Source organism: Pituophis catenifer, unplaced genomic scaffold (genome assembly GCF_029215685.1).
Source record: "Pituophis catenifer annectens isolate HBS135680 unplaced genomic scaffold, rPitCat1.0.hap2 SCAF_8, whole genome shotgun sequence".
Lineage (NCBI taxonomy): Eukaryota > Metazoa > Chordata > Lepidosauria > Squamata > Colubridae > Pituophis > Pituophis catenifer.
Genome location: NW_027256888.1, coordinates 33,730,288 through 33,754,505, shown reverse-complemented (window position 1 = coordinate 33,754,505; position 24,218 = coordinate 33,730,288). Strand labels below are relative to the sequence as shown.

The following is a 24,218-nucleotide window of genomic DNA, read 5'->3' as shown; positions in this document are numbered from 1 at the left end:
TCGAGGCGGATCTACAGACAACTTCCTCCGCGCATCAAGATACGGTGCGTCATTTCCGGTGAAAACAGATGCGGCGGCCGTTGCTCTAGTAGCCGCCAGGAGATCGAAAGTGAGTCTGCGGGAGCGAGCGTGCGTGGACGAGGTGACGGCTCATGTTTGTGCGCATGGAACCGGAAGCCCGCCGGGAAGCTGGTTTGTTCCAACGGCTGCCAGAAGCTGCGTGACGCCGCGCTCCCTCGCTTCGAAGGCTCGCACCCGACTGGAAGCCGAGTCGTCGCGGCGGCGGTTGGGACCTCAGTTCGTACAGGTAATGTGGGTCAATATCCAGGCGAGAAGTGGCCCTGGGGGCTTTTTTGTAACCGCCGACCTCGGCTAGATGGTATTTGAGACCAATCCTCAACTAAAGGTGGCACTGTCTGTTCTTTTTTCTTCACTCCTGTAGGAAATGAAAGAGCATTTGGAAACAGGTGCAGGATGCTGTTAGTGTCTCAGCGCTAGTATGAGTGTGTCAGTACTCGGGCAGGGTACATTTCCTAATCGTGAGATGTTATTGGCTTTTAAAGTAGTTTCCACATTACAGTTTTCACCTGCGATGTATGTCGCTCAACTATGTGGACCATGGCAATTGCAGCTTGGAATGTAAGAGGCATAAAGGATGGGAAGTAAAATGGGTGAAGTGAAAGAAAAACAGATGCATGTTTGGAAAGAATGATTTAAAAGAAAAAAAATTATGAATCAGTGTATGAATATCTTCAAAGCAAGACTGGCTTGCAAGGATAGAAAGGAATGGCAATAGAGACAACGAAGTTGGTATAAGCAATGTTTAGTTAAATTTTCCTTTTATTTCATGCTGCTAATTTGCTTTGCTTTTTTATTTTAGTTATAATGCCATTTTATCAATTATTTCCAGACATTTTATTTTTAAAAAATTGCTTTTGGAGGCCATTTTTTTAAAAGCAAAATGCTTCAAAACTATCTGAAGGGGCACTCTAGCACAGGGGTGTCAAACTCAAGGCCCCGGGGGCTGGATCCAGCCCCGGGGGGGGGGGGGAGCTGCTTAGATCTAAGTTGCAGAGCCACCCTGAAAACAGCGAAGGACCGGCCCACAGTGCCTTTGCCAGCAAAAACTGAGCTTGGGAGCGCCACACGTGGCCCTCACGAGTTTTGTTTTTGCTGGCAGAGGGTTGTCAGGAGGTCGTTGCAGCCAAAAATGGAACTCGGGAGCCCGTTTTCACTGGCAGAGCGCTCAGGCCATCACAGGCACCCTCGACACAAGTGACATTGAGCTGGCCACACCCTCCCAGGCCACAGCCACCCCAGCACCCTGCAGTCAAACACAACGCTGATGCAGCCTTCAATGAAAACGAGTTTGACACCCCTGCTCTAGCAGAAGTTTTGGAAAGAATTCTAAGAGTGCAAACAAAAGACAACATCCTTTTATTACAAATTGAATTTCTAGTTTTTTAATACTGTGTATCAAGATTATAGGACGTGGTGGCTCAGTGGCTAAGACACTGAGCTTGTCGATCAAAAAGTCGGCAGTTCAGCTATTCGAATCCCTAGTGCCGTGTAACAGGGTGAGCTCCCGTTAATTGTCCCAGCTTCTGCCAACCTAGTAGTTCGAAAGCACGTAAAAAATGCAAGTAGAAAAATAAGGATCACCTTTGGTGGGGAAGGTAACAGCATTCCGTGCACCTTTGGCATTTAGTCATGCCGGTCACATGATCATGGAGACGTCTTCAAACAGCGCTGGCTCTTCAGCTTTGAAATGGAGATGAGCACCGCCCCCTAGAGTCGGGAACGACAAGCACATATGTTTGAGGGGAACCTTTACCTTTTATCAAGATTACTTTGAGATTCATACACTTCTGTAATGATGTATTTTTGTGATTCCCATAAATAATTTCATCACCACAAATTTAAGACCACATAGGTGATCTTTTTCTGGTGTTACTGATAATTCATAAAATTTGAACAGTTCTTCATTCTTGGAAAATTAAATACTGCAATATAAAATGCGCACAACATCAAGATTTTTAAAATAACAACTCTGTATGAAAAATATATGAGAAAACTGATGAAAAATTTCTACCAGTATTGTTTTCTCATGGTACCTAGCTGACATAATACACACATAAAATATACTGCTCAAAAAAAAAAGGGAACACAAGCAGAAGACATCCGAGATCTGAATGAATGAAATAGCCTTATTAAATACTTTGTTTGTTACATACAGTAGTTTTGTGTTCCCTTTAGTTGTTTGAGCAGTGTATAAACTACTATATGTAAAGAACAAAGTATTTAATAAGGCTATTTCATTTATTCAGATCTCGGATGTCTTCTGCTTGTGTTCCCTTTATTTTTTTGAGCAGTGTATTTCTCATGGTTTTTGTCCACTGCATTTATTCTCTGAAATCGTGCATTTAGGAATAAGAGACATATGAACTTAAATAGTTAGAAAAATGTTTGGTTAAGGTATTGGACTGGGTTCATGAAGATCACTTGATGACTTTAGGCCAGACAGGACAGGGTTGTTTTTAGAAACAAGTATTGTGAATCTTTTGATGAGTCTGAATAACAGGCAGGATATAAATTTAATTATTAAATGAAATATAATTCCCTTCTTCTTTCCAATAGGAAGAACTTGCATGTTCTTTAATCATTTTTATGGCTTGATTTAAAAATAGTTTATGTACTCATACAGTTGCAAGAAAAAGTATGTGAACCCCTTGGGATTACGTGGAGTTTTGCATGAATTCGTCATAAAATGTGCTCTGAACCTCATCTAAGTCATAACAATAGAAAAACACAGTCTGCTTAAAATAATACTACACAAGCATTAGATGTTGCCATGGTTTAATTGAACGTAACATGTAAACAGTCACAGTGCAGGAAGGAAAAAGTATGTGAACCTTTGGACTTAATTAACCCTCCTTTGGCAGCAATAACCTCAACCAAACGTTTCCTGTAGTTGCAGATCAGACCTGCACAACGATCTGGAGTAATTTTGGACCATTTCTCTTCACAAAACTGTTTCAGTGTAGCAATATTCTTGGGATGGCTGGTGTGAATCGCTCTCTTAAGGTCATGCCACAGCATTTCAATCAGGTTGAGGTCAGGACTCTGACTGGGCCACTCCAGAAGGCGTATTCTGTGCTGTTGAAGCCATTTTTTGTTGAATTACTTGTATGCTTTGGGTCATTGTCCTGTTGCATCACCCATCCTCTGCGGAGCTTCAGTTGGCGGACAGATGGTCGTACGTTTTCTAACAAAATGTCTTGATAAACTCTGGAATTCATTTTCCCATCAATGACAACAATCCGTCCAGGCCCTGAGGCAGCAAAGCAGCCCCAAACCATGATGTTCCCTCCACCATGTTTTACAGTGGGGATGAGGTTTTGATGTTGGTGTGCTGTGCCTTTTTTTCTCCACACATAGTGTTGTGTGTTCTTCCCAAACAACTCAATTTTGGTTTCATCTGTTCACAGTATATTTTGTCAGTAGTGCTGTGGAACATCCAGGTGCTCTTTTGCAAACTTCAAACGTGATGCAATATTTTTTTGGGATAGCAATGGCTTCCTCCGTGGTGTCCTTCCATGTACTCCATTCTTGTTTAATGTTTTCCTTATTGTAGATGTGTCAACAAAAATGTTAGCATGTGCCAGAGATTTCTGTAGGTCTTTAGCTGACACTCTAGGATTCTTGTTTACCTCATGAAGCATTCTGCGCTGTTCTCTTGCAGTCATTTTTACAGGACGACCATGCCTAGGGAGAGTAGCAACAGTGCTAAACTTTCTCCATTTGTAGACAGTCTGTCTTACCGTGGACACATGAACATCAAGGCTTTTGGAGATACTTTTGTAACCCTTTCCAGCTTCATGCAAGTCAACAATTCTTGATCGTAGGTCTTCTGAGAGCTCTTTTCTGCGAGGCATGGTTCACATCAGACAGTGCTCCTTGAAACCAGTAAACCCAAAACAGGTGTGTGTTTTTAAAGGGCAGGACAGCTGTCAGCAACACATCCAATATCATCACACTGATTGGAGTCAAGATTGGCTCACTCCTGGCTCCAATTATCTCTTGGAGAAGTCATTAGGCTAGGGGCTCACATACTTTTTCCTCCCTGCACTGTGACTTTTACATGTTATGTTCAATTCAACCATGGCAACATCTAATGTTTGTGTAGTATTATTTTAAGCAGACTGTGTTTTTCTATTGTTGTGACTTAGATGAAGTTCAGAGCACATTTTATGACCAATTCATGCAAAAGTCCACGTAATCCCAAGGGGTTCACATACTTTTTTTTCTTTCCACTGTATCTGTAGCTGCTTAGCTTATTATTTCTGGCAATTATCTGATCTCACTTCCATTATTATGGGTGTTCAGAGAAAGTTCAGTTTATGATTAGAACATATGTCATTGGGGCTTCAAGTCTTAAATATAACTGTTAGCAACACCCTCTCAAACCAATGAACTATTTTGCATATGATGATCTTGCAGATAGAATAAAAAAGACAAGGGTATTTTGTGTTGTACTTTCAAACCTGCATAATCTTATATGTACTTTTGGCATCTTCAACTGGAGGAAAGATAAACTATGTTCTCAATATTGCTTCCCTTTCAATGTAGACAGTAAACTAATGTACTGATGACTTTAATTTCAATAGTATAGTTCAGGACCAATTTTGCAAGGTGTGGCTGCCACTAGTACTCATGAATGTGTTTATGCAAAGTAAAGCTGTATAGTAACTATGCGAGTATTAAATTAATATAAATTAATTTATTAAATTTATTAAAATAAAATGCTGTTGATGCTACTGTGGAATTTGTTTCTTTTTAGATATGTAATATAATCCAGCTACACTTTGCTTGTTAGTTAGCTGTTGAAGTCAGATTCCTCTTGCTGTTTCAATTATTTTGGTAATGACTGGACTGCTGATCTTCTGGTACTAGAAGTGCTTGTAAGTAAATAATATCTTATAAATTATCCTGGATGCTGACATTCATAGTGTTTCAGCTTTGAATTTCCTTTTATCTCCTTTGAGTTGATTACTATCTGTGTAATGGTTACTTTAGCATACCAATTCAAGGTTAAACCTCTTTCTGAATTCAGAGATTGTTTGAAAGATGTTCCTTGCTTTTCCATGTCTGTTTTCATGTTCAATTTCTTCACAGATGTTTTTGTAATACTGTTTCTTGTCTCTTCTAATAGCCTCTAAACCAATTTGCTAAATTCCTTTCTCAGAGTTTTGCCTTTCTTGGTCTTGGCTTGTCTCCTCCTCTGTAGTTTGCTTTCTACTTATTTATTTATTTATTTATTTTTCATATTTGTATACCGCCCTACTCCCGAAGGACTCAGGGCGGTGAACAGCCATAATAAATACAAATACATATAGAAGTTAAAAACTATTAAGAAACAGACTTACTTCTGAATTACAGAATTACTTCTCCTTCTTCTTCTCCTCCTCCTCCTTCTCCTCACCCCTTGCTCCTCCTCTTCATTCTTACTCTTCTTCTCTCTCTTTTCATTTTTGGCAATCTCTTTTCACATTTATCCTCCTTTAAATCCATTCCTTAATTCCATGTTTCTTCTGTCAATAAAGTTCAGGATTTCCGAGGGATTTCTGATGTTTTCTTTGAAATCAGTTGCTATATAGTATGTACAAAATGATATGAAACTGACTTGTTTTCTTTTTCTTCTTGAGCTTAACTTGAAGGTTGCTCACAAGCAGTTTGTGATTGGCTCCACAGTCAGCACCTGGCTATGTTTTTGATACTATAATTGAACTCCTCCACCTCCTTTAGCAAAAATATAGTCAGTTTGATTTTTGTATGCCCCATCTATAAGCAATATAGAGATACCACTTCAGTTGTTTGACCATATTAGAAAAATGAGTCAGAAGAATAGATGAAAGTATGATGAAATGGACTAAAAATTTTGCCTATAATATATATACTGAGGGACCAATGGGAAAATGTGGAAAAGGATTTAAATTTTTATTATGTTCTAGCTGTCAACATTCTTACTGATGAACTCAACGAAAGGAAGCACGGCTAAGAGGGTCCAATCTCTCTATGCAAAACTTTATTGAGTACATCATATCGGCAAAGATGAGGGCAAAACCAAATCTAAACATTTCCTGCACAAACCCATATAATTAAAGTTTAGGTCTTTCTTCCCCTCCTATTAGACTAGGCCATATTGTCCAATGGAGACTTCTGGTATTGTTGTGAGAAAGTTTTTTGACTCTGGTAACACCTGCCGAAATGACCTTGGTTCTCACAGCTGGCATCTTGATGTCTGGAGCTTAAGTTCTATCTCTGCCTTCCCTCCATTGGCAAGCTGAAAAGTGATAATAGTTGCAATAGCAAAAGTGCCTTGTGAAGCTTGATACTACCACTATAATTGGTATTTGTATCCAGAGAAATTGTCTAGAATGCATAAAGTACTTAGAATCTGCTGGAAATGTGAACAACATGCGAACAACTTTTTTATGATTTTGATGGACATGGGAAAAAAGCCAAAACATTTTGAATACAAATACATGCATTAATGCATAAGATTTTAAAGGTAAAAGTACAACTCAAACTACATACTTTTCTTTTGGGATTAATGGACAAGCAACTAGAAAATAAGTCATGGAACTTTATTTTCTATATAATGACTGCAATAAGACTATTAAGAGCCGCAGTGGCGCAGTGGTTAGAGTGCAGTACTGCAGGCTACTGCTGATCACTGACTGCCAGCAGTTTGACAGATCGAATCTCACCAGGCTCAAGGCTGACTCAGCCTTCCATTCTTCTTAGGTCGGTAAAATGAGGACCTAGATTGTTGGGGGCAAGATGTTGACTCTGTAAACGGCTTAGAAAGGGCTGTAAAACACTATGAAGCGGTCTATAAGTCTAAGTGCTATTGCTATTATATATTCCACAGTGAAATTGTTCGACATTATCCATAGGTCTTTAGTTATATCCTCTGATTAGAGAAAAACAATATTTTTATGGTTGAGTGGATACTCAACAAACTTTTTGGATAAAACAGAAAAAATGCACTTATGATTTTTGGTGTTGATGAATAGAAAAAACTGGAGAAAGAGAGATGTTTTTGTACTCATAGAGTAACAGAATTTTGTAATTGTGTTTATATTTGCTACAAAAGAAATTAGAAACTTATTTCTACTTTTTTGTTCTTTCTGCGCTTTTTCTTTTTTCTTTACAGCTCTTTTTTGTTCGTTTGCATTAGTTTTTATGTGGTTTGTAAAATTTTTAATAAAATTATTTTTTTTAAAAAAAAAATCAATTATTGGAGTGCAGAAATTTATAAGTCAGTTTCCTGATCCATTTCAATTTCCTAAGCAATACAATGCAACTATATTTTAGTCTTTCATGTTTCCAACTTCAACATTTCAGTCTTCAGTCACAAGCAGCACTTGCTTGCATGTTCTGTCATTTTCAGATTGGACTAAAACTCGTCAACCTCCTCTTCTTCTGCATCAGTGTTTCCAACATAATCTTTAATGTCTAATCAGTATTATTTGGTTATTGACTATATTGTAGCCAAGTATTGTTCTTGCTATGCCATTATAAATGCAACACTTTTTTTTTTGTTTTTCATGTCCTGAGTAATAAACAGTATGATATTCTGAATGAAAATGTCCCATCCCAGGCCATCTCAATTCACTGACTGCTATGATAGTAATTTGTAGTCATTTCATTTCATCTTTCATTGTACTGAGCTTTTGTGTGTACATGCTTCTTATGTTCTGTGTTCCTTTTGGAATTCTATTTTTGCAGCTTTGGATTTTCCTGATGGCAACATCAGCTATTAGACATCCCAAAGGCTTAAATCTGGCCATGTCATAAACACCGTTAGTACTCAGCTTTTCAGTAGTAAATTGAATGCCATCTGACCTGAAGGACCATCATCCGGCACTATATCATCAATCATTTTGTATTTTTAATCATATGGTTTTCTTTGTAAAAACATAAAGAGTTGTTTAACATTGCATTCTTTCATGCAATATGAATTGATGTCTTTATGATGAAAGTGGTCATCTGCCTCTGACATCTTCCTATATCTCAGCTGCCCACCCTGTACAGGGGTCTGTTTGCTTTAGCTGGGATCTGAGATGACCTTCACACTCTGGATATCCCTGCTAGGAATATATAGTCTTGGCATATACTCTTAAACTATTATATATCCCGTAATATAATATTTTTATAATAAGGAACTGCATATGACTTTTTCTTTTTAAAAAATTAAAAGAAAAAAATGACATGAAATTGATAATCTTTTACATTTAATATGTTAATGTATTTATTAATGAAATCCAAATGGCTGCCCACCTTACAGAAAGTGACTATATAGATGCAGATTTATAGATATATAATTGTTTCTGAAATAAGGTTTATAAAGTTATGTCAGGACTAAACAAGATGTATTGAAGGAAAAGGTAAGTAAAATAACTAGAGTAATTTCATTTGTTTGGCCCAATACAAAGACTTTAATAGAAAAATAAAAAAGCAGCAAAAAAGCAATAACATAATTTTATCAAAGATAAAATTCAAGATCAGTGTTCACAACTTTCATCAGGGATGAAGGTTCATTGGAATAAAACTACTTTTAAGGAATTTGAAACATTAGACATGAGATCCACCTGTACTTCTTGGAGGGATACTTTTCTACACTATAAGGGCTATATATGGCTCATACCCTATTTACCTGCTACTTTTAGCCTGTAAATAGGTCTTCAGTAGATGTTCAAACAAAAAAAAAATCTGTCAAGGTTTTGCCTGATATATCCTAGTGCTATGCTATGTAGGTCTTTAACAGTAACGACCAGCATGTTGAATTGGGCTCAGAAACCTACAGGTAGCCAATATAATGATTTTAACATAGCTGTAATTCTGTCCAGGTGAGATTATTCTTCCAAAAGTCTTGCTACTCTTGATTTCTAAATAGTTTAAAATAAAAGCCCCACATAGAGCTAATCCATTTGGGTGGAGACTAGGGCATAGGTTACAGACATCAGGGCATTCATGGGTCATGAACTGACATGTTGGTTAAAGCTGGGCAAAAACAACAATGAGAGCCGATCCACAAATCATAGATGCCCACCTTTGTACTGTTTAACTACTGGGACTGCTATTATTGAAGTCCCCAAATATTTGCTAATGATTAACAATTCCATCTTGATAGAAATTTATCTGATTTTGTTTTGCCTCATCCAGATTCCCATAGTTTCATGGGATCGTTTCACTCAGAAGCTCATATTCTTTATGAACCTTTATCCTAACGATTTCTCTGAATTTTTTAATAGCTATATCTGTACTGGAGAGAAACCTGGCAACATTTCCTCCTAATTCATGGATAGAAGAATTGTTTTATTAAGGAAATTGATGGAATCCAAAATGCACTTCTAGTGGATTTTGATGATAGCTTATGAATCACTTCAAGTTGTTTAGGAAACTCATGTTTTTAAACACTAGTTTACATTTAATTAATACTATGAAATATTTTGTTTTTCTTCATCTTTAATGATATTTGCAGTTGACCATAGCTATAGACAAAATATTAAATTTTTTAACCTCATATTTCTCTAGCTTTATAATACTTTGCATAGAATCCTGTCTATTAATATATGTTTAATAAAATTAAGTATAATTAAATGTATATCTGCAAACTATTTTACAGTTATAATTAAGAAATCCTGTTGTTCTTTTTAATGAAGTAATTTGTATGTTTCTTTCCCTTTTGTTTACAACCTACAGGCTTGCAGATGGGTCAAGGGTTGTGGAGAGTGGCAAGGAACCAGCAGTTACAACAACAGGAATACGGAGGACAAAGCTGTCTTTCCAGGGAGAATGGTAGAAGGATGACTGTTAATAATGTTTCAAATAATAATCACCGGAAACATGCCCAAGGAGGAATTGACATTTACCACCTGTTGAAAACTCGGAAGTCAAAAGAACAAGAAGGATTCATCAACCTAGAAATGTTACCTCCTGAACTTAGTTTTACCATTTTGTCATACCTGAATGCAACGGACCTCTGTCTGGCTTCATGCGTATGGCAGGATCTTGCTAATGATGAGCTGCTGTGGCAGGGGTAAGGTAACAAAGAAAAGGCAATTAAAATCAAAATTTCTTGTGTGTGCTTTTTTTTAAAAAAATAATACCAGATGAAAAATTACTATATATAGTCATGTGAAAAAGAAAGGATACCTTCTTTGAGTTCTATCGTGTAATGATGACTGATATGTCTTGTGTTGCTGTTTATCTAAGGTAGTATTTACCTACACTTAAGAACTGCAAAGGACCAGGTCTTGATATGTAAAACCATAGAACTCAAAGAGGCTGTACTTTTTCACATGATTGTAGTTCATTAATTATGCCAATATTTTGGCTTTGAAAATGTCAAAATGTAATGAAAAAGACTAAAAATTATGGGATTCAGTAACTATTAATAAAATTTGAATCATAAAGCAAATTGTCTTATAATTTAGGGGCTTTCCAAATACAATTTCTTGCAGATCTTTTCCAGTATTAGAAAGTTTTGTTTCCACTACTAAAAGTTTCATTTCAAATAATGTATGTAGTAGTTTGCGAATGACAAAAAGATGTTTGTTCAAGACCTTAATACTTTCATCAGTATCCAATTGTGGTTTCTTTCAAAACAGTTCAGTATAATAGTAACAAGTATCATTCAATTACTCAACAAAACAGGGAATAATCTTACTGACTTTTAAGTAGTAAAAATATTGTGTAAATCAGCATTTCAGGGGGAAAAATGAAGAAAAATCTAATTCTAGTTAGAATGATACTGATTGATTATATAAATCAGTGACTGTTAAATTTTTATTTTTGTTTGATATTATTAGGAAGAAACAGTAATTTCTCTAAATTCTTATTTTTCAATTTGACAGTAAATTAGGTTTCTTTGCATCGCTCAGTGTAAGATGTTTTAAAAAGCACTTTTTAAATCTATATACCATGATGTAGGAACTACTTGTACTTTCGTTCTATTGAATATATAGTACAGGTATATAATGTACTTTGCATTTATTTATTTTATCCCACTTTTATTATTTTTATAAATAACTTCAGGTGGAAAACATATTAATAATCCTTCTTCACAACAACAACAACCCTGTCAAGGTGGGTTGAGCTGAAAAAGAGCAGCCAAAAGTCATCCAGCCAGCTTCTATGCCTAAGGCAAGACTAGAGCTTATATTCTCCTGGTTTCTAGGCAAACACCTTAGTTTAATGAAACATTAAATTTAGTTTCCCCTAATCAGAATTTGCTGAAAATGAAACATGTTATAATAATTTTAAAAACAATATAAAAATAACAAACTTTGGACAATTTATCAGCCTGTAAAAACCCATGTTTGAATAAAAAGCACAGATCCAGATAAAAATATGTATCTTGTAAAATCCCTTTTAAGTTCAGTTGGGTTAGTGCCAATAACTGGTAGTTATTAAAAACAGTAAATATATAGAATTCAATGCCTAATATAATAAATAAATCAAAATCATTTATAGTCACTAACGTATTCCTGCACATATCCACTATATATAATACAATAATTTATTGACTTCATTGATTGTTATTACTAGGTAAATGTATGTTATGCTTGTACCCTAAAACATTATATTCCATATCTTTGTACTAATTTAGCTATAGAGTAAATGGTTCTTTTATTTGTAAACTTGTATTTCCATCCCATGCAACACTTACTCAGAAACACACACTGGATCACATTCTTTCTCTGTGCAATGATTGATTTCCTGAAATAAAAGCTGCTTTCTAATGCCTGGTAGGTTTATTATTTTTGCAAGTCAGATAGGGTGAACTGATCTTTAGATTTATTTACTTAGTTAATCTGAAATATTAATGTAATTGTTATATAAATACAAGCACTAGATAGCACCATTCATTTGACTTTATTCAGTTTATCTGGATAATGCTTATCTTGAATGCTTATCTTCATATTTAAACTTCTGTATGTGAATTTAGGGTTATTGCATATTTGCGAGGCTTTTTTTAGCCAATACAGCATTTTTTGCTGTCTAAAGTTTAGTACAATTTTGGAGGATTACAACAGCATTGTGCTAATCTGAATTTCAACTTTTATTGTTCTGATTAGGAAAACTCCTTCTCTAAAGAAGTAAGACAGGAATAATAAAATCCTCTTAATTTTTTTTATCTTTTTTATGTTTTATATCTTCTGAGAAATATCTAAACTGCTTTGTTTCATTTTTAGAAAAGCAGCAAAATGTGATAGCTATATTGCTACAGTATTTATGAGGTGGGGATATGGGAGATATATAATAGTAATTACATATTGCTAGTATACTATGTGATAGTCACATTTCATTTTAAAAATGTATATAACTTACCTTTTCTGACAATGGCACTAATAAAATTAAAACAGTGAAACAACATAAAAGAACAGGTGATGGTGGTGATACATAAATGTATCCGTACTACAGAAGCATTATATGAGGGAGGGTTTCCCGTAACATTTATATTACAGGTTTTCCTTCAGTAGCATCTTATCCCCATTACTTTTTGATATCTGTATGAAGCTTATGTATAGGAGGGCCGAGTACAATATTATAAGGAAATCTGATTGAAGTATTCCATATTTGTATTTCTGTTGCATCAGAATCAGATGAGGCTGTTTGTGCCTCAGTGATTTACATTCTATCTGCATGTTCTGATAAACTAAATGAGAATAAATTAATTAAAATTGAAAGTAGATAGGTTTCAAGTTTAGATAATTGCTACTTTTTTTGTGTGGTGGTTGACCCTCTAATGCATTCTCTTAATAGTACTTAATAAGCCTAACTAAGAATGTGTCTCCACCCACAACTGTTGACATTGGCTTTCTCTGAGAGGCACAAGAAAGGATAGTATCTTGCCCAGTTTGTACAAAATATCCAGAAAATCTCTTCTCGAAAACATGCAAAAATTGAGTGCTTGGTAATTAGGGTGAAACATGATCCTGAATGATAAGCATGGGTTACCTGAGATTTATTTGTTCCATGCCTTTAAACTGGTAGGAGGGAGATCAATAAGGAAATACCTCATATGGACTCTATTTTTAGAATCACATACTCTTGATTATTAAGATATTAATATTATTAAGTAAAACCTTTGGAAGGAAGCATAGTTCTCTGTGGAATCAATGTTGGACTTAGGGGAGGCTGATTTCACAAAACAGAAGAGTACAGTGGTACCTCAGTATTCATCTTAATTGGTTCCTGAGGTGCAATGAGTACCAAAAACAATGGGCACCAAACTAATTTTTCCCAAAAGGAATGATGTTGTGAGTCACAAGGCAGCCGACACAGACAAGTTCTAGCTTGTGTGTCAAATACTAAACAAACAAGTACCTGGACAAAGTTTTCACATCAAAATGCTTTGAACACCAAATTCAATGAGTTTCAAAACAGTTGAGTACCAAGATACCACTGTCTCCCCCCTCCCCCCTTTCGAGATACAAGTGCCAAAATTTGCACTGACTAGAACTCTAAATATTATACTAACTATGAAGAAGCTTGTGGTTTTATTTCTGCTTCTGTTCCCACTTTGTGCTGTGTGGTCAGGCTTTACAACAGGGTTCTGCATTAAATCACAACTCTGTGGGCACTTAACCCCATATAAGCTCTTTGCCTGACTTGGCAGAAGACTCTTAGACACAACTCAGATACTTTATAAAACTTATGGCAGAAGCCTGAAGATAACAGTGGTTGATTTTTCCATTGCCCCAGCTGCGTTTCTGTATATCTGTCCATCCATCCCACACAGTTTAAACTCTAGTCCTTTTCTTTGTAATTTAAAGAATACTTGAAGACCCCAACAATAAAAAGAAATACCTTATGGAATATGTTAGTAATGAAATGAGTTTGGCATATATAATGAAACTTACAACTTCCTTATTCATTCAGGCATTTTATTTTGCAATGCATTTCTTAATTCTTGCATATTGAGCTGTTAGGTTTTTTTTTTTTTCTATAATTATAAATCTGAAATCTGAAAAAGATACTTGAAATAAAACATAGTTTTATACTTGTACAAATATAAGGTGTTGAAAAACTTGGTTTGTGTAAATCTTAATATTTGTGTGCAGTAGCATTCCTGTCTTTCTGTGTCATATAATCTGCTGTAGAGACTTCCTTTTTTGGCTCATGGAGGAGTCATTATATATAATCCCATTGCTTGCCAAGGAAAAGAACTCGAACACGTTCCTCAGATTACTACCTTAGAAAAGTACTATTAAAATCTATTGGTTACACTGTTTGAGAATTTTACATACTTCATTTTACAGTGTTTTGTAAGACAATTACTTGATAGTAATATTCAGGAAACGGATTGAATCCTAAAATCTTACATTACATTTTTATAGCTAACAGACTTTTTTTTACATTGTAGACTGTGCAAATCCACTTGGGGTCACTGTTCCATATACAATAAGAATCCACCTCTTGGATTTTCTTTTAGAAAACTGTATATGCAACTAGATGAAGGCAGCCTCACTTTTAATGCCAATCCTGAAGAGGTAAGTAGAATTCATATATCATTAATAGTATTAGCTATGGTTATGATGCTGTTATATATTTTTCAACTATTTTATAAACCCGAAATTATCCCAGAAGCAATAACCTAAGGAAAATACGTCTCTTGAAAAACAAAAATGGCGTATAACTTTTTAAATACATTTTGTTAACATCCAAACAAATACTTATAACTGAAATTTAGTTGGTTTATACCATGTGTGCATAATGTATATATCTATATATTTTTCTGGCATAAATAAGTAACAGAATTTAAAACAGAATAGTTAGTTTATGCTTATGCTGAAAAAAGCATAGCTCCATATCTCTGTTAATAGTAATAAAGAGCAACATTGATGCTTATATCTTTGAAATATAGGAGAAATATAAATAAAATATTTACATAAATATAAATATATCCAAAAGATATATATATGTGTGTGTGTGTGTGTGTATGTGTGTGTATGTGTGTGTGTGTGTGTGTGTATTAAAATATCCCATGTTTTTTGTTTGTTATATTGACTAATTTTTTAATCTTATATCATACATTTTTCATGTAATTCTCTCCCTCCCTTCCTCCCGCTCTCTCTCCCCCTCCCTCTCTCCCTCCCCGTGTGTGTGTGTGTGTGTGTGTGTGTGTGTGTGTGTGTGTGTGTATTCTAGAATTCGTTTAAGAAATTGTGAAATCTAAAATGTTAATTTACTAAACTGAATGTTTCTTGATCAATATGGAAGATTACCTCTTTCCCTAGGGACAGATTGTCATCTTTATGTTTGTGCCAGTTGAGACCTTGAATTAATTAAAGTTATATTGAAAGACCTGCAGTGCATAAAATGCAAAGTCTGAGAATTTCTTGGTGGTTATGTTGCTAGAAAAAGAAAAAGAGCACCTAAAAATCAAAAGAAAGTGAAACAAAACCTCAAAATAATGCTTGAAGAGTTTAATTTATATTATATGACATAAAGAATAAATATGGTTGAATTATACACACACACACACACACACACACACACACACACACGAACGAGTCATATAATTTCCATATGGAACATAGCCAATAGGTTGTAAATCATTTGAAATGTGAATCCCTTACTCTTGCTCAGGGACAGGAGTCATACAGAACAATCTTAATCTCTTAAATGATTACTTGGATAATACAGTACTCTTATCAACATCACACAGTTATAATTATCTTGAATGTTAGAGGGAAAAGAAGCTTTGCTGTAACAGTACCAGTTACTCTTTGAATTGAAGATTTATTCCAGTATATGAATATAAGATCTCTCTTTTAAGGCTCAACAGATTGTAGAGATTATAAAATGCATACGGTACATATAAAAACATACAATAAAGTAATGCAACAGTTAAAAAAATTGAAAACAACAATAGAAAAATATAAGCATTTATTTGTATGGTATTTATATTTCAAAAATATTTTTAAAAAATCTAATTTTTATCAGAAAAATTACATAGCCATGCCTTTTTAATGGAAGTATGAAGTTCATGAAAATTTAAAGAGTTTTTTTTGTTAATTGAAATAAATTAACAAAAAAAATGAATGTTTATAGAAAGTAAATATTTCTGTAATAAGGAAATGATAAAAGAACTAGACAAATAACATTGTATGACACGTTCTAATGTGTGATTTCTGTGCCCATAGGTTTTACATTGGGAATACGTTTTGTAGTTTCAAGATATGTACATGTAATAACAGAATTTGAACATATGCATGCAAAATCACCCATTTATTAGAGAATGACTTTACACAACAAAACATTAAAATGGCTATCTTAAATTACATTGAAAAGATAAATATTCTGGTAATTTCTTTTCCAGAAGGCCAAATTAGGAAATTATATATGGAACCATAGGCATCATAAATAAATCATAAAAAGTTGTGTCACAATTTAAAAGACTAGAATTATTTGTGGAAAGAGTCTTTTCCCCTGCTGCTTTAATATATATATAAATCTTAACTATAACTATACTAACACATGTTTTATTTACATGTGAATTATATTCAACATGTTGAAATGTACCTCATAAGATAGAATTACTCTGTAATTGTTAAGATGTGTTCCATATGAAATACTCTGGGTGTTTAAAAATCTAATGTGCCATATAAAATCTCTCTTTCTCCCAGGGAGTTAACTACTTTATGTCCAAGGGAATATTGGATGATTCACCAAAGGAAATAGCTAAATTTATCTTCTGTACAAGAACTTTAAATTGGAAGAAACTGAGAATATATCTTGATGAAAGGTAACTTCATTATAAAATGACAAACATCACATTCTCTTGTATTTATGGGGATTTCTTATTAAAACATTATGAAATAATGGGATACAGTTACTTATTTCTGTATTACTTCATCAGCACCTTTTCTAGCATTCATTAATCAAGAATTATCATACTCTCTGCATTGTGGATAAAATCTATAGTCTTTTGAATCCCCAAAAGGAAGTGAAATGGGAGACACCTGATTTTAGAATTAGACAAGGACTATAGTACTGCTCTGCTGTTCATATGCTCATATTGTTGTATTAAATTGATGACTGGTTACCGTACATACAATTTGTCTAGTTGAATAATTTCTTTCATATATAACAATGTAAGCAAATATTTTGAGAAGCAAAGCCAGAGAAGACTGAATATTTTACAATGTATCTAAAATATGTGTACATTAGCAGCTTAAAGTATTTTTCTCTTTTAAATTAGGCGAGATGTTTTAGATGATCTTGTAACACTACACAACTTCAGAAATCAGTTCTTGCCAAATGCACTGAGAGAATTTTTCAAACACATTCATGCCCCTGAGGAACGTGGTGAATATCTTGAAACTCTCATTACAAAGTTTTCACACCGATTTTGTGCTTGTAACCCTGACCTGATGAGAGAGCTTGGCCTTAGCCCAGGTAAGGAGGAGGAGCATGTATCTATTTTAACTGATGGGTTGACATATCATGTGGTATTGTAAAATTTAAAAGCTAACAAGTTTAGCATATGTGATATTCATCTTTAAATCTGATCTTGTTTAATAGCACTGAATTGAGCAAAAGCCTTAGGCATCTACATTGTACATTCTTGTTATAAAGCTTGAAAGAATTATTAATTGACTTATGTGTCTTATAGATACTTATTAAAAACCAGAGAAAATTGATTCAAAAAAGGGAAGATAGATAGATAGACAGACAGACAGTATTTTAATATAAAATACACGTGACTTTCCCAAGGAAATATGGCTAAAATTTATATACAGTTTAACCTTATCTTGTAATGCAGTTATTTTGCTCTTATACAATATTCTTTTTTTTTTTATTTTACAAATAAAGAACATGGATTCCTGAAGACTTGTCCTAAAGAATTTAAATCCTTTTAATCTAAAATGTTGTGCAGGTTTCTTAAATTGTAAGCAGGCTTCACAAAATATTTTCTCATTTTTTTTACGCTTAGATGCTGTTTATGTATTATGTTACTCTTTGATCCTGCTTTCCATTGATCTTACTAGCCCTCATGTGAAGAATAAAATGTCAAAGAGAGAATTTATCCGAAACACGCGTCGTGCTGCTCAGAACATTAGTGAAGATTTTGTTGGGCACCTATATGACAATATCTACCTTATAGGCCACGTGGCTGCCTAAAAAGCCCAGTTTGTTAAGACTTACCATCTGTTGTTAGAAGAAGTCAGCAAATGAAGGAATTTTATCTGTTGTAGATACTGTATGGGGTTAAATTAGTGCTGGTTATTCTAACCTCTTTCTGCAATCAAGCAACTTTTTTAGCAATTTACTATGGAAGCTGAAGAATTTTTTGCAATTTTTTTTAAACTTTGCTTACAGTTTGCACAGAACTTTGCAATTAGTCTGACATATTACCATTTCTGAATGTTAAACTGACATTATAGTTTTAAACTGACAAGTTGGTGGACTTGTGCAGTTGATTTGCTTGAACACTTTAACCAGTTCATTTTTTTAAAAAAAAAAATGTGATATGTACATACTGTATTTGACTAAAGAGATTTATAACCATAATTATTTTATTGTAAAATATTTTAAATAAAGTTTTTTTCCCTTTTTTTTCTTCCTACTAGAAGATATATTGGATAATTTATTTCTTCACATAGTGAGACTGTGCATGTTCTTTAAAAGTTTACTTCACAGATGCATAACCAGTTATAAACTATATAATATTCTATGGGTTTGGACACCTATGGTTCTTTGATATTGTTGAACTATGATTCCCACAGTCTTCACCATTGGTCGAGTGGGGCTGTCAGGCATTATAGTACAGCAGCAGTTAGAGAGTTACAGGTTCCCCACCCCGATTCATAACCACCAAACTGGAAGACAGGGTATCAGTCTATCCTTGTGCCTCAATATCTAGTGCCTAAAAATATTTAAAAATCAAGGTTGGATGCTTTTATTATTGTTGCTGTCTAGGTATGCTTTCTAACAATCAAGGTTTTGCAAGGAGATTTATTTACTTGCATTAGTCATACTCATTTTGTCATATCTAGATCAGAAAACATTCTTTGTGAATTAGATTAAGAGACTGGGATCCAAAGGATCTATCTGCACAACCTCTTCCCACCTCTTTCAGCCCTTTCTTCCTGCTCCCATGATATCCCCAATGTGCACTGTAGGTATAGTTTTCCTTCCCCCCACCCCCACTAGAATTTTCTCCTGCCAATCCTGTAATTTTTTGTCTAATAGGCAGTGAAACTTGGCTATGCTCTAATTCAGCACTTGCAATACAAGAAGTGACCTGAGCAGACATGGCCAAAGCTGAGCCTTTTGAATGAATAGTGGGAGAAATGTAGCACTGAACCCAACATTGTTCTCACTATCAGGTATATTTGGGTCTGTTTCTATATACCCACAGGAGTGGTAATTTATAAGACCATGGAATGCCTTCTGATATTTTTTTCTATATAAATGAAATAAATATTGTCCTTGTTTAAATTTGCTGAATTGGTATATGATTGGATTAAGGCACCTTTTATTTGAGGGAGGGAGTATCATTTAAAAGCTGGTAGGAGTAAAGTAATTGTGGACTGTAGAATTTCTGCATTGGCTTCAACTACCTGTCAAAAAAATCTTGCAATCCAGATGCAAAAAGATATATAATATAGCCAGTGTCCAAAGTCAAACAAAGTAAAGCTAGTGATAGAATCCGGTGTTGGGCACCAGGATTTTTCTGTCTCTTCTGCACCTCCTCTCATAATATCAGGGGACCAAGTAAAATTTTGTATAACCGTGAATCAAAGTTGAAGTGCACAATTGGATTCCAGCCATAGTTCCTAAGTCCAAATCTACTATATATATTTTTCCAAGCAAGTTGGATTTAATTATCAATAACAGTTTTGAAGGAGGTTGACTAGGACATTTTCCAAAGTTTAAGAAATACTTAAGAAAATCTGATAACTGTAATATTTTGACTTGAAAGTAGTTAAGAACTTGTGCTCTAAATGATGGATTTGAAATACTATGTAATAATAACAACGTTAACAGTGCTTGATAATGTTACTTAATTATCACAATTATTTTTCCAATTACTAGAATGTCTATATTTTGTTTCCCATTTTGAATTCTGCTTATTTGTTGACTGTTAACTTGACAAATCTGAAATTGGTATTACTCTTCAGCTGACATAATTATACTTTAAAAAAAATCAAAATTGCACTGCAAATATTGGTTGGGGGATTGGGGTTTCTTTGGTTAACTTTCTTGTGAAATGCAAATGAAGGTTAAAATGCAGATTAGTGAATTATAATCCCCCATTTCTTATATATTATTGTTACTTTAAATAAATATTTCACTCAAAATTTAGAGTCAGTTATCATTTTTTTGTTTTTATATTGTCTTTTTAAATTGTTTTTAAAAAAACTGTTCTGAACCGTTATTAATATGCATAGTAACTTGCTTTAGTCTCATATTATTGGTTTCATATTTAATTAAAATAATGAGGTGCTTGTTCTAAAATATTTATACATATTTGTATTCTTGTATTTAAAGGATTTAATAAAATGCAGTGTTCCTCCTGCCCAAACTTCTCCCAACTTCTGAAATACGTTTGGGGCTATATTTCTGGGAGACAGCATTATTCTTTCTAAATATCATTAAGAAAGGCTGTAGCATTAGTACTTGTAAATAATCAACTACCACCAATTATAACCCTAATTTTATAAATATGTACTTAAAAGTTAGTTTTTCCTAACCTTTCCTTCTAGGTAAATATGCATAAAAATTCTTCTTAAATGGATAGTTTTCAATATGAAAATAGAGTATTTTTCAAATTTGCAAGGCAAACAGTACCTATGTTATGCATGTGACATAAAGCAAAGTCTCAACTGCTTGATTTTTTTTTTCTGAAGCTGTAGAGCATGGATTGGTCATTCTGTAGAGTTGAGTGAACCAGATTCTCAACACATGATTGTGAAATTTGCCTGTATCCTTGTACAATTTATAATGAACCATTATATTTAAGTGGACATTATGACAACTGGAAAGAGCCACATTCATTTGAGCCCACTTATCCATCAGCTTTGTAGATGTAGATGTGGCCCAGGTGAGAGCAGGGTGGCTGGGCAGTAGAAATAGGGTGCAGTGTGATTTGGTGGTGGATGAAAGGACCAACCTGGCTTGCATCACCATACCTGATTGGGCGCATGACAAAGAAGTTCAGGTGCAACTTCAAAACAGAAGTGTGGGAGCGGCTATTGTCATCTAGGAATCTTGGTGTCTTTTGAGGCTCTGCTCCAATATGACAATATGCTCCAATGTGAAGTTGGACTGCAGGATCAGCTCGATCTGCTGCTTACCTACCTTCCTCCCTGAAGTGTAGTAGCATTCCTACCCAAGTTACTGAACTCTGTAGCAACTTAGCAGTGGAGTTCCACAGATTTAAGGTTCTTCAATCTGCCTTTGGACTCAAAATCAGTGGTGGCTTGGGTGCCCATGGTCACTATGGCAACGATGGCCTGGTCCAAGTGCCCCACTCATAATAGAAGTTGCACATTAGATCTAATTTTTGTTTTGGATTGGTGGTATCGTGATTCGGATTGGAGGAAGTTAACAGTTCCTTCCCATGGACAGAACATGCTTTCTTAGCTGCTCTCCATGATTTCTTTCAACTATGGGGAGGTGGAGCCTGTTCCTTCACCCCATACCATGTAACTTATGGACCCAAATGGATTTCAAATGGAACTCTTTTTCTGAAGCTGTGGCACATGGTTCAGCCAAGGCCTTGGAATGAACATACTGCAAGGTCCTGGATATGGTTATGTCTATGTGAATGTTCTGTCATTGTGGATTCCTTAGTGCAGGCTATCAAACTCGTGGCCCCGCGGGCTGGATGCATCATGTGCTGGCCATGCCCACGCCTGGTTTAGTGAAGGGGAAAAGGTCCCAATACATCACATGACGATGCGAGTTTGACACCCCTGCCTTAGAACATTGGCTTAATTCTCTATTCTTACTGCAACTGGCAATCCTGATTGAGTGATTAAAACTCCACTAGATCTGAGTAGCATACAAAAGTAAGGAAAATATAGAAACAGCAGGTAAGTTTTATCAAATAAACTTTCTTGTCATTTTTATCTTAAAAATACTGTCAGTCTTGGAAAGAGCAACTTTCCCTTGGCCCGTATTATATTCAAAATTCATGAAATAAGAATACATATAATATGTTCTTACAACTATGAAATTCTTTCCCACTGGGTATCAGAATAATTTAAATTTGAAGATTTGCAGCAGAATTATAATCTTGCTCAATTAGCTCAGATTAAGCAAACGTGATTAATATAAAGGCAGTGTAGTTAATATTTTCCTGTTATTTTTAGTTTGGTTTTTTTCCCCTTCCTGACCACTTTGGGTAGAATATATTAAGGACACAAAATAATTAAATAAAATTTGAAAGAGAATTCTAACTGGTGCAGCTAGAAATAACTATTTTCTCTCTATATGTGCTTTTCAGATCTGTTTATTTGGAAAGCCACAAGACTCACGTTGAATCTTTTTGCAAAAGAATTTTCATTTATAAAAGTTAATCTCCCTTTGGCCTACTGAGTGAAGAATGTTGGGTTAATTTAAAATGATTAATGAGATTTTTGTCAGACTCCTGCCCTCTACTGCCACTGCAGTATGTCAGCCCAATAACCTGGGAAACCCGGACGCCATTCGGTCGCCCCAGACAGCTTTTTCAAAAAGGAAAAGAGAAAGAGTTGAATAGCTATTGCCAGGTATTTGTCAAGGGTTGCGGACAGAGGCTCAGTCACAATACTTATATGGTCAGAACAAGTAGACATACAATAGCGACTTAATTCATGTTTTGGACTGATGATCAATGCTGAGTAATTTTTAAAGTGTAATAAAGTAGTATTTTATATCTGTTTAGTTCAACAAATTTTATATTTCTGAAAAAATAAGATGCTTGTGGCTCACAGCTTTAAATTAATGATGCAGAAGAAGATAACAACCAGTGGTTGAGGTGAGCTTTGTACAACTTTTCAGGTGAAAAATGAGCCTGTTATCTAGTTTTAGGCTAGAATATAAATCTAAGTATGAGACCTTGATTGTCTCTGTTTGTATCATTCAGAAGTGATATTCTGATCAAAGGAATGGTCTATAGAAGCAATGGCATCTTCAGCAGCAGAGCACCAGGTTGGGAAGGCATATTTTATATTTATAGATAATCCTCCCTCAAATTCTTTCCAGTTTCCCCCATTTCATTTGCTTGTTGAACACTTGCAAGGAGAAAGTCAGTGGGTAACCAGAAAGAAGTTACAGATCTAAGGCAACCAGGCAAGTAAGTATCTGCTGCTGAATGGGGAAGGAAATGAGGGGGTATACTGGGGCGTGGGTCAGGAATTGTGCATGGTAATATGCAAAATGTGTTGCATGGGTTAGGAAGAGTGCATGGGTGTGCATAAGAAATTCCATTGTGGGTTGAGTATGCCTGGGGGCAGCATAGCTCAAGACAAGTCAATGAGGACATATGGGGGTACCATGGATCAGATAAGGTGCATGGCTCAGGGAAGACATGGGAGAAATGCATGGGATGCACAAAGAGTGTCATGTGAGCTATGGAAGGAGCATGAGGTGCTGCATATCAAGGGTGTGGAGTATGCAAGAATTGTCATGCGAGTTGGAAAATTTGCAGAGGATAGCATGACTCAGGAAGTGAGGGAGAGGACAGCATGTGCCAGGAAATATACAGGGGGTCCTTTCTCTGTTCTTCCTTCAGTTTGTTCCTTTCTTCCCTCACTTCTCTTTCCTTTCCAGCAGGCAGATAAGTGGCTGCTGCTGGATATAGGAGGGAGTGGCAGATTGCAAGATTGGCTGGGAAACTGTCACAGAATGTTGAAAATGAACTTAAAGTGACTGCAGCAGCAACCAGTAGCACTGAAGAACTACATCTTGAAATCTTATTCCCTTGGGAATCATGTGTCCCAGATTTTGCACGCATTCTGAAAGTTAGCCCTTGGTTCAAACATTGTTGCCCTATGATGCACCATTTCACCCAGTTAATGATTGTGACAATCAGGTTTAGCAGTCTAAAAATGGAATTTTTAGTTGCACTCAGCTGGTCAGTAAGAATTTTAAACATACTATATCATTAAATGTTATGATTTAAGTGCAAAGCCATTGGAATTATT

At 35.1% G+C, this 24,218-nt stretch overlaps 1 protein-coding gene across 3 annotated transcripts; it reads left to right on the top strand.

Annotated features, from left to right (window-relative positions):
- Positions 1–68: 68 nt before the first annotated feature.
- FBXO8 (F-box protein 8) lies at positions 69–24,092 on the top strand. Of its 3 annotated transcripts, XR_011600691.1 has the most exons (7): positions 226–307; positions 9,772–10,108; positions 14,441–14,567; positions 16,707–16,825; positions 17,282–17,478; positions 23,278–23,368; positions 23,845–24,092. XR_011600691.1 is itself a non-coding variant. In XM_070948792.1 (6 exons), the coding sequence occupies exons 2-6, from the start codon at positions 9,780–9,782 to the stop codon at positions 18,202–18,204; spliced, it is 960 nt and encodes a 319-aa protein (XP_070804893.1). In that variant the 5' UTR covers positions 69–307; positions 9,772–9,779; the 3' UTR covers positions 18,205–20,387. The 3 variants fall into 3 exon arrangements, 2 of the variants coding, with proteins under 2 accessions (XP_070804893.1, XP_070804892.1); XM_070948792.1 differs by lacking the exons at positions 23,278–23,368; positions 23,845–24,092 and adding an exon at positions 18,017–20,387 and having other exon boundaries at positions 69–307; XM_070948791.1 differs by lacking the exons at positions 23,278–23,368; positions 23,845–24,092 and adding an exon at positions 17,896–18,008.
- Positions 24,093–24,218: the final 126 nt, after the last annotated feature.

What these genes read in the sequence shown, in the direction of transcription:
- FBXO8 (XM_070948792.1), top strand. Translation starts at nt 9,780, where the DNA reads ATGGGTCAAGGGTTGTGGAGAGTGGCAAGGAACCAGCAGTTACAACAA. An exon ending in TTAATGCCAATCCTGAAGAG is followed by an intron (nt 14,568 to 16,706) that starts GTAAGTAGAATT and finishes TCTTTCTCCCAG; the next exon opens with GGAGTTAACTACTTTATGTC. An exon ending in AGAGCTTGGCCTTAGCCCAG is followed by an intron (nt 17,479 to 18,016) that starts GTAAGGAGGAGG and finishes TTTTACGCTTAG; the next exon opens with ATGCTGTTTATGTATTATGT.